Source organism: Piliocolobus tephrosceles, chromosome 8 (assembly GCF_002776525.5).
Source record: "Piliocolobus tephrosceles isolate RC106 chromosome 8, ASM277652v3, whole genome shotgun sequence".
NCBI lineage: Eukaryota > Metazoa > Chordata > Mammalia > Primates > Cercopithecidae > Piliocolobus > Piliocolobus tephrosceles.
This window is the reverse complement of record NC_045441.1, coordinates 143,074,664-143,090,615: the sequence shown is the minus strand read 5'-3', so window position 1 is coordinate 143,090,615 and position 15,952 is coordinate 143,074,664. Positions and strand designations below refer to the sequence as shown.

General features: G+C 48.7%; 1 protein-coding gene across 9 annotated transcripts in view; it reads right to left on the bottom strand.

Moving 5' to 3' along the window:
- Positions 1–15,952, bottom strand: part of DPP6 (dipeptidyl peptidase like 6) — a 1,140,747-nt gene that overhangs the window by 113,904 nt on the left and 1,010,891 nt on the right. For all 9 annotated transcript variants that reach the window (XR_003306682.2, XM_026447005.2, XM_026447006.2 and 6 more), the window contains 2 exons: positions 9,401–9,555; positions 6,052–6,149 (listed from right to left, as the gene is read on the bottom strand). Coding sequence is in view for 8 of the 9 variants with exons in the window: in XM_026447005.2 (XP_026302790.1) it covers positions 6,052–6,149; positions 9,401–9,555 (253 nt within the window). In the remaining variant the exon portion in view is untranslated. The remainder of the gene's footprint in view (positions 1–6,051; positions 6,150–9,400; positions 9,556–15,952) is intronic.

The window sequence follows — 15,952 nt, the reverse complement described above, 5'->3', positions numbered from 1 at the left end:
GTGATAGAGGTGGTGGTGGTGATGGTGATGGAGCTGGTGGTGAAGGTTGTAGTGTTGGAAGTTGTAGAGGTTGTGGAGGTGGTGGTAGTGGTGGTGGTAGTGGTGGAGGTTATATAGGTGGTGAAGGTTGGGGAAGAGGTGGTAGTGATGATAGTGGTGGTTTTTTTGAGGGGGGGTGGTACTCAAGCCATTAGGTATGAGAACTCTACCGTTCTGTGATGTTTTCATGGCTTTGATGACCCTCAGCTTTCCCAAGACTTGTACACATACCATGTTTGGTATAAATTGGAAAGAGAGAAGGCTGAGTTTTGCATCTGGGTCAGCATGGAGGTGTCATGGGCAGTGCATGTTGGGGAGAAGCCTGGAGGCAGAGGAGGCTATCAGTGTGTAAGCTGCCCTGGAGCTGGGGGCATTTGGCATCACTGTGTGCGGTTAGAAGCCATGGGCTGGTCAAATACACGTGGGTGTGCTGGGTCTTCATATGGTGCTCAGAGGAAAACAGGAGGAAACAGATATCTGTGTCTGGAGCTCTGTTTCTATCCTATAGCTTATCTACATCTCTATCACAATGCCATTTATGTAAGTAAGCATGCACATACCCGAGCAACAATACAGGCTTTACAAAAACACAGAGGAACAAGGGTCCTCTAAGCATTTGAAATAGGTGCCTATGAGGTGGCGAGGGCATGGGAGTAGGGACTAAAGTTGAAAAAGAGCAAATCAATAAAATGAGAGAGGCCTGCATGGACCAACCATGCTCCTGTGCCAGGAGCTGCACAGCATCTAAATCCTTGGTGCTTGGGATCAAAACAAACAACTAAAAGAAAATGAAAGTGAGAGGTCTCTGAGCGTTTCATGGGCCGTGGGTGGTGGAGGAGTGAGTCTCCGCACCTGCGCACAGGTGCATCAGGGACATGGCTGGTTTTGTGTCTTGAGTTCTGGGAGCCTTTTACCACCTCTACTTGCCAGGGAATCAAGAGAAGAGCAGCTGCGCTGCATCCGAACGGGATCTTTGGAGGCAAATAACAGCACATATCAGCACAGGGCAACATGTCTTCAGAATGACAGTGCTGGTTATCTGCCGCATCTTAATTCAACACGCAGCTCAACTGCTCGGGAAAGGCCGGAGGAAAGTGGCAAAAAATAAGCACACTTGTTTCATCAGTGCAGCTGGGTTTCCGTGTGAAAGCATAGAAACCACAGCACAGCGATTTGCATTTATTTTTTTCCACCCACAGGATAGACTGTGTTTACTCTTTCCTGGTCAGGTTCAGCTTAACAAGGCCTGGGTCCCTGCGGTAGCTCAAGGAAGGCTGAGCTCTACTCCGGACCCACCACTCTTACTTCTCTTTAACAGAGCTGTTTCCCAAGAGGGCCTCCAATTTCGCCTGGGATACTTCTGAGGTCTGCAAAACCATCCTGAACACTTCCCACTCACCCGACAAGGGGCACCTCTGCTCCTAGGTGTGGCTCCTGCCACACTTCATTGCAGCCCCTGGCTACAAGCTGTCCAGGCCTCTCGGAACGTGAGCTCTCGTTGGGAGAGGCCACACGTCTTCATCACCCAAGGGCCTCACACAGCATGTGCCACATGGATGATGATAAGTGCTTGCCAAAGCAAAGATTTGGAAGTACAGACCTAACTCTGCCTACATCTAAGAACCATTGGAGAAGTCAATCTAGTTAACAAGCAAACAAGAAAAAAAATTGAACATGGGTGGCATAAAGGTTAGGTAGCACATACATGAAATGTTTTCTGCCTTCCTCTTGGTTCATAAGCTAGCCTGCTGAAATAAGCTGTAGGCTTCCAGAAACCTCTGCATCTATCCCTTCCTAGGTGCTCAGGGGCATGGCTCAAGGTTCATTCCTTTTGTGTCCCTCCACAGATGAGGTGTCTTAGTTTTAGTTAGTTCCTTTAGCATCCTGTGCTTGAGAGGGCAAGATGTCATCCGTGGCTAAATAACGAATAAGTTTTGGTTCTTAGAAAGGTACCAGCACAACTGAAGACGTCTCAAGCTTCAAGAATCCCATGCAAATGAGATGTTACTGGCTAATGCTGAAGCCAAGGCATCCATCCAGCCAAGGTTCCAGAGCCCTGTTGCAGAACTGGAGCCAGGGCCCGCCCCACAGGAACTAACATCCCTGCCTCAACAACTTCCTGTTCTAGGTGGCAGGCGGGAAAACGAAAATGAAACCATTTTAAAAAGTGTCTAAAAATCCCATTGGGATGAATAGAAGGAAGAAAATGAAAGCAGGGGTGGGGCTGCCGTGTGACATGTGGTTATCAGGGAAGTCACTGTGGGAGCCATGTATCTGATCAGGACCTAAGTAAGGAGGAGCTCTCTGGGCAGAGGGGAGCCTCTGGGCACATCCTCATATGGGAGTGACCCAGCCGATGTGAGGGGAGATAGAAAGGGTGTGCATGGCCGGCCTATCAATCAATCAATCAATCAATCATCTATTTTTCTATTTATCTATCTATCTATCATGGGGGCTTCTGAGGCCACTGTAGGAAGTCTGGCCTTTACTTGGAGAGAAATAGAAGCCACTAGATGTCTGGGAGCAGCAGGTACGTGGCCCGATGTCATTTAAAGGGTTACTCTGGCTGCTGTGTGGGGTCAGCAGTGGGTGGGGCAGGAGGGGGCAGTGCTGGTGGGCCAGGCCAGGGAGGAGTGGGGAGCGGCGAGGGGTTGCAGGCTGATGCCAGGCACCTGCCAAGAGGATCCCCAGCACAGAGGGACGTAAAGGAGGCCTGGGACCCTGGAAGGTGGAGTTGCCCTGGACCATGATGGGGAGATTGCAGGGAGCAGGTGTAGACGAGGAGAGCGGGAGCTTGGCTTTGACTGGGTTCGGCCTGAGGTGCTGTGTAGACAGTGTCAGCAAATGGATCTGAAGGTGGTAAAGAGACAGATGGGATCACTGGGCCCTCCTCCAGGGCAATGCTGGGCTTGATTTCCAATTACAGGGGCGGTTTCAACCCTGCTGGGGTAGGCATCTCTCCCGGATGGCTGACTAACCCGGCAGACTCACCCTACGATGTCCTTGTTCAGTTGCCTCTATACAATTGGCTTCTCGATGGTTCTATGGCCTCTTTTTAAGAGCTCACTGGCTCCCTTATTAATTAATGAGTTAAATAAAATCTTGGACACATGTGGATTGATTTTGTCTGAGAATCACAATTTGACCATTTAAAAATTATGTGGTGAGGCCGGGCGCGGTGGCTCAAGCCTGTAATCCCAGCACTTTGGGAGGCCGAGACGGGCGGATCACGAGGTCAGGAGATCGAGACCATCCTGGCTAACACAGTGAAACCCTGTCTCTACTAAAAAATACAAAAAAACTAGCCGGGCGAGGTGGCGGGCGCCTGTAGTCCCAGCTACTCGGGAGGCTGAGGCAGGAGAATGGCGTGAACCCGGGAGGCGGAGCTTGCAGTGAGCTGAGATCTGGCCACTGCACTCCAGCCCGGGTGACAGAGCGAGACTCTGTCTCAAAAAAAAAAAAAAAAAAAAAAAAGAAAAAAAAAATTATATGGTGACCACGCCCAGTAGCGATGCTGGTTGGGTGGTTGGCTTTTTAAACCTAGAGTCCTGACCCAGGCCAGGCTGAGGTTCACAGGTGAGAGCTGTCCGCATAGAAGGGGTACTTATAGCCACAAGACGGAACGATCGGAGGAGCCAGCCCTATGATCCGTGCCTTATCTCATCTAACTTTCATAACTGTCCACAAGAGTAAACATGTTTATTATTAAAATTATCTCCATTTTACAGATGAGGAAACTGAATCAGGGAGGCTGAGTAACTTGACAGAGTCCACAGAGCCAGAACTCGAACCCAGGCAGTTGGCTAGCGAACCTTCACTTGAAACCAGTAGTCCTCAATCTGGGGACACTGGGCAATGGCTGGAGACATTTGTGACGGTCACAACTGGAGGGGGAAAAGGCGAATATTACAGCATCTCATGGGTAAGGCCAGGGATGCTGCCTAATGCTCTGTGGTGCACAGGACTGCCCCCTACAGCACAGAATTGCTGAGCCCCAAATGTCACTAGCATGGACATGCAGAAACTCTGACCTCAGCCGTGACACTGCCACCCTCCAGACCAGGTGGCCTCCTCTTCCACACGTCGCCACAGCCCTTCTCACACCTGCAGGGATTTACTTGCTAGTAACAACTTCTTCAGGATCCAGGGTCCCCTCCACACTGTGAACTTCATTTGCCACCAAATTCCCAGTGCTCAGGCAAATGGCCGGCAAATACTAAACATCTGTGCTACGTTGAGTCTGGGATTTCTGATATATCTGTGCTGACTTTTTGAAACTCTCAAAGATGTGTGATAGAGAAGCAGTATGAGAAAGTGTGACATTTACATGCTACAAATTTGTATTACGTATAAAATGCATGATTGCACTGAGCTTAGGAAATGAGAGCAGCCAGAAAATCTGAAGCCCAGCATCCAGGCTTCAAGTCCTGGCTGACGCTAATTTTTCATTGTCCTTGAAGCTAATCAAGCCTGTGGAAACAGCAGCACCAAATTGACTAAACGAGATTTTCAATTAACTCAAACAGATGGCTGAAATTTTCCAGGTGACTTTCCATATTAATTCAGTAAGTCTGCTGGACCAGGCCCCAGGAGGCTTGGCAGGGCTAGGGGCTGAAAGGAAAACAATAAAAAATATGGAACTTCAGGAGAAAAGCCAAAGCAATCATCTGAACTCTAAAAAAAATCTCAGCAAAAATATCACCAGCCAAATCAATTCACCTCTCCGAACCAGCGCATGTCTTGGGCTGACGCCCCAGTGGTCGGTCATCCCTGGGACCAGCTGCTGGGGGCCAGGCTCATTAACCCTCTGGAGACTCAGGTCCTCCCATGTTGGGGAGAAGACCCATGCAGGGCTGAGAGGAACAGGCAGTGCCTCACCCTTCCTAGAGCACTGGGCTTCTGAGCTTCATCCGTCCGCCTGGGGATCTTACAACATTATAAGTTTCACTGAAGAAAGACGAGGGGAAGGAGTCTCAATAGAATTCTGCAGAGGCCTTGGGCTTCTGTGCAGGAGCTCGGGGTGTAGGGCAAAGGTGGCATTGGAGCCACTGCAGGAGACAAGCACATCATTCAGAGAGGTCCAGAGTCACCAGGTGCCAGAGCATTCATCCCCGAGCTAGACCCGAGACCTCAATTCCTGCCCTTCCAGAAGCTGCCAGAAGCTACTAGTAACATGGAATTTTGAATGGAATAATAAAGGCCCAGGCTAGAGGTATAGCAAAATATGAGTTGGGTCTTTGCTGAGCCTCAAAATGAGTTATTCTTGGTTTAAATAGTGCCATTCGTGAAATTTCAGAATCTATGTATGAGTGGGTCCTGGCACTGCTAAAATCCTCTCCTCTTTTTGAGTCTCCCATCAATATTCTTGACAGAGAGAAGGCTGATGATGGTATAGCTAGACTCTGGAAGTATAATCAGTCCACAGGCTGCTTGAATTTGGGGAAAATACTAAACTGGTATTTAGACCACTTCACTTGGATTCTAAATCAGTTGTTTTTAGAAAAAAATTGACCACAATCAGATGCTAATAATAATAACTCAATGACATTGTTCATACCTTCCACAGGGTTGGGACCTTACCAACTTTATGAGAATAGGATCTGCCACTGGCAAGTTGTTCCATGCTCTAAAAAATGCTCTAAAAATAGAGCACCATTTACGGGAGGTCAGATTCCATGGACTGTCTTGGGAAGACTGCATCATTTCCTCTGGTGTCCCCCTGAGGCATGCCTGGGGCCCAGTCATGCCCCTCCCAGAGGAGCCCAGCTTCTGGGAGGATAACCTGCACCTGACCTAAGGTAAGAAATAATAGTACTTGGTGAATGGTATTCTTTTCCTAGAAAATGGAATCATAAAGCAGTGAGGAAATCTTTAGGAAAGGTACCTTTTTCTTGGATGTTTAAATCTGTAAGATAAATCTGATCCAGAAGAGACCATGTACCTTGAACATTCACCTTAGTTTTCTTTTCTTTTTTTTTTTTCTTTTCAGTAACATAATAGAAGGAAGCAAACCTCATCCGTGGATCATCAGGTGGCATCATCTCCAGATCATGGGTGGGTCCATTTAAGCCAATAACGTGTAGGGAAATGCTGGGGTTCTCACTTCCAGCCTGGGAATTAAAAAGGGGCAGAGACATGAACAAGCAGCCTCATGCAAGAGTGAACTTCAGCTCTGCAAAGCCCTTCCCAGGACATTCCTCCATATTAAGGAGCAGAATTAATGTGGAGAACAGATGGTTCATGTGTAGGGTTTTCAAAAGGACAAAGGGCTAAGGGGGCTGATTCTTGCTCTTCTAGAATCCCACCCACTTCCCATTCCAACCAACTGCCCGGTTTGGCAATGCCAAGCAAGTACTGAACCCCTTGCTTAAAAGAGAAGACAAGAAGAGGCGTAGGGGAGAAAAGATGGATTGGATGCCAGGAAGGGGAGAGTTGGAGGTGAGCAAATGATGGACATTGAGGAGCGGTGGCCATGCTCAGCGTGGGGAGAGATTAATTCCTTCAAAAAGGAACTGGGGGACTATTCTGCTTCCCTGCTCCCCACTCTCTGGGGGACAAGTATGGGTCTGGGGAGAGATGTGGAGTTTCTTCTTCAGGGGGACTTCAGGGTCTTGCCTGATGCTCTCACTTCCATCCTGCAGAAGACATTCAGGTTTACAGAGGCTATCAGGCCCACGACAGGGCATGTCAGGCAGGCTTGCCTATTCATACCTCTGAGGAGTGGGTGGGAATGGGGCAAGGAGCATCTGAATTCTGTCAGCCAGAATATGTTGATTTTCTATTAAAATATGAAACCCCAAATCTTGAGTAATCTGGGATTTCATAATCCCAGCTTCAGAGCACCTGTCTGAGGGTTCACTGTAAAATCAAGGGCACCCTACTGCATTCCAGGTTATCACTCCTAGACTGGGGAGACTCCCACAAAAAGACAATCATGGGAACAATTCATCTCTGGGTCAGATGAAGGTCAGACAGTCACCAGCTCTTCCGGTGGGTGGGGTGGCTGTGAACAGCTGGTAAGAAACGTAGAAGGGTTAGAAGGAACTAGCATCAGTCCAGTACACTTTTCTCTATTTAACTATGCTTCCAACTAAAATCCTGGACCCTTCCACATGCTACAGACTAAGACCAATCAAGGTTAGCTGAAAAAGGAGTGAAAGAATTCTGTCAAAGGCAAATCCACACATGTTAACGTCCAGATGCTCTCAGAATCCGAAAAGGCAGAAAGGAAGGCTGTGGCCGCAAGACCCTTGTGCTTCTTCCTTTTGGGGCTTCCTTGGATGTTGGCCATGCTGATCAAAGGCTGTTGAAAAGAGCCTGTATTACGAGGTGTATGGACTGAACATGTCCCTCAGTTCATACAGTGCAGCCCTAACCCCCAGTGTGATGTTATTTGGAAGTAAGGTCTTTGGGAGGTGATTGAGGTTAGATAAGGTCATGAGGGTGGCACCCTTGTGATGAGATCCGTGTCCACAAAAGGAGAGGAAAAGATACCAGAACCCTCTCTTGCCCTTTCATGTGAAGACATGGCAAGAAGGTGGCTGTCTGCAAGCCAGAAAGAGAGCCCTCACCAGGAACCAAATCAGCTGGAACCCTAATCTTGGACTTCCAGCCTCCACAACTATGAGAAAGAAATTCCTGCTGTTTAAGCTGCTTAGGTCTGTGTTATTTCGTTGTGGCAGCTGGAGCTGACTAAGACACCAGGTGTTTCCTTTCTCTAGGCTGTGACTCTGGGAACCTTACTGGCCTCATGTATCTGCCTTATACATTATCACTCCTCTTGCTGCAAACTGTAAGCCAGCAGGTCTGTGGGGGTGATCATGGCACAGCAGGCACATACTTTCAGAGCTTTCAGAGCTCTCTGGTGGGGTAGAATGCTAACATTTAAATGCCCCCTGGCAGAGGCAGCTCATGGCAGGAAGTGAGCCTCCAGTCACCAGGCAGGGTGCAGGCAGGAAACTGCTCACCTCCATCCAGCCCAGGGGTCTTGAAGAAGTCTAGTGAAGAGGCCAGAGGCCAGCACGGCAGACCCTGCGTGTCCACGGGAGCTGTGTCCACACTCGGGCACTGGCCTCTCTCCAGCTGAATGACTGTGGAGGTTTTAGCATCAGGCCCTCCACTCACACTGGGATGCTTTGATGTGGTAACAAAGTGAGATTTGGATGTCCCTGCTTCCCCCAGTATTCCCTCCCAGCCACTGGAGACTTGCTGTTCTACCAGCTCATTGGGTCAGAACATGACTGTCTTGGTCCCTCCAGGCTGCTATAAAAAAATACCATAAACTGAGTGGCTGACAAACAATAGCAATGCATCTCTCACAGCTCTGGGGACTGGAAGTCCAAGATCAAGGTGCTGGCTGGTTCAGTATCCAGTGAGAGCCCAATTTCTGGTTCATAGAGGATGCTTTCTTGCTGTATCATCACATGGTGGAAATAGGGAAGGTCTCTCTGGGGTCTCTTTTATAAGGTGATATGGTTTGGCTGTGTCCCCACCCAAATCTCTCATGAATTCCCATGTGTTGTAGGAGGGACCTGGTGGGAGGTAACTGAATCATGGGAGCAGGTCTTTCCCATGCTGTTCTCCTGATAGTGAATAAGTCTCACAAGATCTGATGGTTTTAAAAAGGTGAGTTTCCCTGCACAAGCTCTCTCCTCTTGTCCGCTGCCATGTAAGACATGCCTTTCACCTTCTGACATGATCGTGAGGCCTCCCCAGCCATGTGGAACTGTGAGTCCAATAAACCTTTCTTTCCTAAATTTCCCAGTCTTGGGTATGTCTTAATCAGCAGCATGAAAACTGACAAATCCATAAGGGCACAAATCCCAATCATGAAGGCTCTGCCCTCCATGTCTTGTCACCTCCCAGTGATCTCCCTTCTAATACCATCACCTTGGGGGTTAGGATTTTAACGTATGAATTTGGCAAGAACACAAACATTTAGCCTGTGGCAGTGACCACGTGCAAAACAGCCTTGCCCAGACCCAGGGGACCAGGGGCAGATGGAAGTCTTTCTGCCCTCCCAGAGGCCAAGTGCAAAGTAGAAATAAGGTGTGTGAGAGAGGTCAGGTGCACTTTCATCACTGGAGAGTGGTGAGGGGAGGTACCCTATGTATTTTGGTTCAGTGAAGTTCAGTCAGGTGATGAACAGTAGTTCGATTGCTTAAAAGAAGTAAACCTGCCAATGACTCGGCTCAACAGAGGTGGGAATGTGATGCAATGTAATGAGACATGATTAATCTTTCTTTTGTTAACTGCTTTGCTCATATACACGTCTGATGATCACGTCTGCACACTGAGTGAGCAGGGCCGGGGTGCTCATGAATAATTTAAAGACTTTGCTGTGCAGTGTCCCGTTGCCTACCTTGGGATAGTGGTAGGGCTTCACGGTGGGGTAGACGGAGCCGGTGTAAGTTGGGAGCTCCATGAGGGGGACACGGGAATCATTGATGGTGGCGTAGGCGAGTCTCGTGCCGTCCGGAGACCACCAATGTGCGATGTGTGTCTTCAAAATCTCCTCTACGGGAAAACAGAGTAGAGAAATGTGAATAGTAACAAGTGAGTGGAAATTGGAGCCACACACGCAGGAACATGAGGTGGCCAGGAAATAAATGAGTCCCTGCAGAGTCCCTTATCTGCTACAACCTTTGAGGAATCTTCACTGTGTCCTGCACATGCTTCTATTTCCTGGGGGCTCAAGAAATGTCTGATGCTGATAACTAAGTCCAGCACAGGAAAACCCCATTCACCAAAGCTCAACCAAACAGATACTAATCATCTGGAAATTTTTTTTTTACTTTGTACACATTTGAACACTATGAGCCCAACATGTCCTTTTGAGTTGAACTCTGATTGGACTATTGTTGATTATTACTTTAATATGATTAGAAAAACAGCACTGGAGAAAGTAAATTCACATGGAAGCATGTCCCATGCAGATGGAACCCAATGAGAAAGTGAGCTCTGGCAGAGGCTGAGTCCCCCAAAAGCAGGCCAGGGATTAACGCACACACAGAGCTCCCTCCTCAGATAATGAGTCCAAAGGCCCAGCATGCTTCTTGCAGTACACAAAGGGTGCAAGCTCACTATGTGTGGCTTCTTATAAGAAGGGTACAAGCTCACTATGCACGGTAGTAAACCAGAATGGATCCATCTTCAGAAGGACTGAAATGAAAGACCGATTCTCTTGGGCTTCAGCCAGAAACACCCATTATTCTTTCCTAGCCCATCAGTGTCCTGGTTAGAGTTTTAATGACAGACGAGTTCTGTAGGGTGTGATCTCTATTCTAGAGGGGAAAGTTCTACAGCATTTTTTTCAACACATTGGGAGGATACACTTCCCAAGTGTAACCAGTCAGAGAACCCATTTCATTGTGAACAGCTCTTAGGTCAAGGGGTTCTGTCTTGTACAGGGTCTATATATCGTGAAATTAATTCCCTCTAGATTTGTTTCTAAAATAATGATTAAAATAATTTATGAGTCCCATTCAACTGGTTATTATTAGGTGTGTACCACAAATCCGCTCTATGTACCTGTAGTGTAGAAAGGTGATTAAGGAGCTTGAAAACACTTTGCAGAAACAAAATGAGGGCATCAAATACAACAGAACAACGTAAATTGGAAGGAAGCTGAGGGCTGACTGCCCACAGGAGGGCACAGTCCCAGATAAGGAAGAAGCAGCCCACATCAGCAGCCTCCCAGGTCCCATGGGGAGGCAGCAGGAGGAGACCAGCTGGCCGGGAGGAGGGTTCATGAAGGGAGGCTTAGCACCGGGTTGGTGTCATCCACGGTGGCGTTTCACAGCCCAGCCCAGAGGCCTGAAGCAGGCACGCTGCCCATGCTCCTCCTGGGGTGGGAGCAGGAGCCAGGCTCTGAGGGCAGTGGGACTGGAGGTGAGATGTGCCCGCCTGCCCCCCCGCCGATATCTGTGGCACCTGGTGTGGCACTGAGGGGGATGCTGCACCTCATTGAACCATGCTCCCCTGTCACACGAGTCTTCCTCATCTTGCCTTGGTCAGACTCCCCAGCAGAGAGCCCCCCACCAAAGGTAGTGCCGAGTCTGCCGCAGACTCCAGAACAACTCGGTGGAGTCTCCCGAAATACAAAGCCTGTGGTGGGTCTGCCTCCTGTCCCCTGGTGCATCCCAGAGTACGGAGAGCAGGACTCAGTGAAAAATGAATTCAGGAGCCTGGTGCGCTGGACTTGAGCCCTAGTCCTGCTGTGTGTTCTTGAGTCCTGATCCTCAAAGCTAGGGGCTTGCCAGCTGCCTCTAGCGTCCCCTTCCCCTCTACATCTGTCTCACAGCCTCAGAAGCTTTGGCAATGCAGAAGCTCAGAAGCCTGCGGAGGTCAGTGAGGAGAAGACAAAGGAAGGAAGCCAGACCTCCACGGTCTGTAATTTTCCAGTTGCTTTGGCAGCCAGGAGGTGGACGTTCAGGTGCGAGTTTGGGATGAGGTGACTCAGAAGTGACTTTCTGCAGAGTCACCGGATCTGCCCCATCTGCCTGCTTGGAACGGTGAGTAATTGACTCCAGCAGATGGTCTGCTGGAAAAAACAGGCACCATGTGCCATGCAGTTTGTGGGTGATTGTGCTCAATCACGTCTGCATTGCAGGACCACAAGAAAGGGGCCAATGGGGCTGGAGTACAGTCCCTGGGAGTGAGCAGAATTCACAGCGCAGAGGGAGAAGGTGCAGAGCCCACAGAAATCAGCAGAGGAGCCCTGCAGTGGTTTCCATGGGACATTAATTCACAGCCAACTCGGGAAAATCCAAAACAGAAAAACGGCTGGCTGCAACAAGGGCTTTAAAGATGAAGCAGCTTTGGACAGAAACAAACAAACAACAATAACAACAAAATCCCCGAAGAGACAACTCATTTATTTCTTTCCTCTGAACCCAAAGCAATCTTTTCTGAGACCAGAGGATGATAAATCATTGGCCACGTGCAACATCAGGCCACGTTCATTCCTACCCTGTAGGTTCCACAAGAGGCCACCAGGCAAGACGGGCAAGGGTCACCCCTCATTTCCACCCAAGGTGGTTCGTATCTCATTTCTAGACTTGCTCTCTGAACTAAAGCAAATGCTACTGCTTGGTTCTGACCAGCACAGGCCAAAGTGGGTCATGCTTGTTGGGACAAGAAACTGAAAAAAATGTGGGTGAAGGCTGGCCGTGAGGCTGGGCTGAGAATATTCTATTTCCATTGATCTCATCAGCAAATGCCAGAGTGTTTCCATGAAGCTCAATTCACTCTTCAGAGAAATGGGAGGTAGAACAAAACCATCACTACAGATTAGCAAATGTAATGGTTAGAAGGAAACTTAGAGACACACCTTTAATCCCAGCCCTTTGGGAGGCCGAGGTGGGCGGATCACTTGAGGTCAGGCATTTGACACCATCCCGGTCAACATGGTGAAACCGTGTCTCTACTAAAAATACAAAAATTAGCTGGGCATGGTGGCACACACCTGTAATCCCAGCTACTCGGGAGGCTGAGGCAGGAGAATCATCACTTGAACCTGGGAAGCAGAGGTTGCAGTGAGCCAAGATCTTGCCACTGCACTCCAGCCTGGGTGACAGTGTGAGACTCAGTCTCAGAAAAATAATAAAATAAAATAAAATAAAATAAAAGAACGGAACTTAGCGACCATTGGGTCATCGGGTTCGGGATGACAGGTATCTGGTGTGTGTGATGGCAGAGGGTAGTTCCTCTCAATGCCATCCCACATCGAGACGGTGGCACGTGTGAAGATCCTCTGCCACGCCAAAATGCTGGCCGTACAAAACTAGGGCAGCTTTAGTTTATTTTCCCTAAGTGTCCTTGAACACATCGCTCCTTGCCATTTTTATTTTCCTGTACGTTAGTTGCTCATTAACGTGATAATGAAGTATAAGAGACTAAGGGGTAAAAAAGAGCTGGGCAGAAGAAACCTTGACATTTTAGCATTAATTCCAAATGTCCCTATTCTGCAAACATTTTTCTGCAGAATTCCAGCTTAATGAGGCAGTTGGCTTAAATGCCATGCACCAAATGTAGTTTAGAAGCAGAGTTTTGCAGAAGAAGAAACCCTATTTCATCAACGAAATTAATTGCATGGACTCCTGACTTGGAGCAAAATGAATCACTTGGCTTTCTGAGCAAGTACAATTAACTCAGAAAAACGGGAGAATACATCTTTTCTTCACCTTCCCTGTCCTGCTGGGGGGCTATTTTAGCATCAGAAAAGAAAGATATATTTGGGGACAGTCGGTGGTCAATGGCTGCCTCTCTCGAAGATGCCAACAGTTGTATCCAGAGCTTCAGCCCCAGGTAGGATCCGGGCTGTTTTTTTTTGTTTTTTGTTTTTTGTCTTCGTTTTTTGTCACTATACCTTGAAGAGGCCAGTGCCATTATTTGGAGTGTTATTCATTCCTGCCAAAAGCATCAAGGTCACAGCCAGCAGGACAAAATTGCTTCGCGCTCAAGGCGAGAAAGGCCAATGAAGAGGAATCTTCGCGTGGTGCATCCCGGAGTACGGAGAGCAGTGTTCAGTGAAAAATGAATTCAGGAGCCCTGGTGCGCTGGACTTGAGCCCTAGTCCTGCTGTGTGTTCTTGAGTCCTGATCTTCAAAGCTAGGGGCTCGACAGCCGCCTCTAGCGTCCCCTTCCCCTCTGCATCCGTCTCACAGCCTCAGAAGCTTTGGCAGTGCAGAAGCTCAGAAGCCTGCGGAGGTCAGTGAGGAGAAGACAAAGGAAGGAAGCCAGAGCTCCAGGGTAATTTTCCAGTCGCTTTGGCAGCCAGGAGGTGGACGTTCAGGTGCGAGTTTGGGATGAGGTGACATTTTCCAGGTTGTTTGACAGAACCAGATGAAAAGCCGGCCACCACTATGATTTCATATTTGCCTAGTGAGGTTTAGGGTGGTTTGCAGGGGGGTCCACTGAACTGTTGTGCATTTGTGTACGCTGCTGATACAGACACTGGGCCCCACTTCAGGCAGGACAATTGGTATCTGTTGGGTACAGTGAGGAGGATATAGGCTCCTTTTCTGCAAAACCTCTTCAGGTGACTTTGGTGCACATTCTGGTTAACAATGACTCGCTAGAAAACAGGAAATCCTGGCATTTGCAACCTAACGGATAAACCTGGAGGACTTGTGCTCAGTGAAATAAGCCAGGCACAGAGACACGAATGCTGAATGGTCTCACTCACACGTGTGCTGTGGTTTGGAAGTGGTTTGTTTGTCCCCACTAAAGCTCGTGTTGAAATCTAATTCCCAGTGTGGAGGTGTTGGGAGGTGGGGACCAGTGGGAGGTGTCTGGGTTATGGGGGTGGATCCCTCATGAATGGTTTGATGCTGCTTTCTTAGCAGTGAGTTCTCCCTCCGCAGAGAATGTGATGCACCTCCAAGCTTATATTAAGTCCCCCTTCAGAACTGAGGAATTGGAGGTTCAGGGAAATTAACCTTATTGAACAAAGACTGAGTACTCAATACACACAATTCCCTAGGGTATAGTAAGGTAGAGACAAAGCTTGTAAGTTTGTAATACACTAAACAGATGGAGAGCTGCAACTTGCAACGCGGGGAAAGTGGGCAAGGTAGAAACCAGAAAGAACTGTGGGGTCTGGGAAGACAGAGAGGCCTCTTTCTTGTTGGAGGAAGTCAGAGAAGGCTCTTGTGGAAGGTGGAACGGCTGAACCTGCTCATTTTCCCCAACACCCACGCTCCCTTCTCTTTTTAGTAAAAGAACCAATGGCTTGTAGTTGGGCACACAGCCTACCAGGATAAAGACCTTTCCCAGCATCGCCAGATGTGAGGTTGGGTATTGCTGAGTTCCTGCTGCTGGGGTGAGAAAAGGTGATAAGTGACACCTGGCTCCCGCCTTTAAGGGGAAAGTGTGTGACCACCACCTCTCTTTCCCACTTCTTGCTGGCTGGAGTGCACAGCTCATTGGCCATGCAGGTCACAGTAACACTATCATGGACCTAAAAGGTCTAGCATAAGGTGAATTCTTGAGGTCCTTAGTATAACATCAGATGAAGCTCCTCTAGCAAATCCACTGATTGAGAGTGGTCTAGTCAACTCCATTCACAGGAGGAAGACAGAGCTGCCCATCAGGTGCCATTTTAGCCTCTACAAAGGACTCAAGCCCAGGAAAGGACAGCTCTCCCCTCTGTATTCTGGCAATGCTTTAACAGGGAAGAGACTCCGCTTCTCAATGACAGCCAAGGCCTAAGACGCAGTGCCCAGGGCACGGCAGTGAAGAGCCCTTGCAGAGCTCACGTGTGGTGCAGATGCAGGTGGGGCATCCAAATCCATTGGTCTGCTGCAAGGTGAGTGCACAGCAGAAAGGGCACGAGGGTGTGGGTAGAGAGGGCACCAAGAGGAGTTCTAGAAAGTACAGAAAGGGAGGCCGGGAGTGAGGCAGACTTAAAATCCCCTTGGCAGTTGTATCTAGGGGGCTCCCCACATCCTCCTGCTGCACCTGCCAATGAAGTCCAGCTAAAGAGAAATCCAAAGCCAGCTTAGGGAGCACAGATGTGAGGCTGAAGGGAAACAGGAAGCTTTAGGGTTCTCTGGGGAAATTGCACTTGCTGCTGTTTCTCTAAGAGTTCTTACATGTGCTCCTGCAGAATGGGCCCCTTAGGACCTCACTGGCGTTGTTTTTCTAGGTGAGGCAAGGCCAGAGTGGGACGCCAGGATGCATTTTTATTAGGAGCATGCAGGCTGCTGATGGAGGCTGTGGAATCCACAGCTAAACCCTCGCATCTACATCTCATGAGATGGACAAGCGACCTATGCCTAGCTCAGGGGGAGGAAGAGGGTGAGAAAACACATTTACTTCATCTCTCTCTCTTTCCTCAGCAGCAGACCCATTTCTTTTCTTTTTCTTCCTTCCTTCCTTCCTTCCTTCCTTCCTTCCTTCCTTCCTTCCT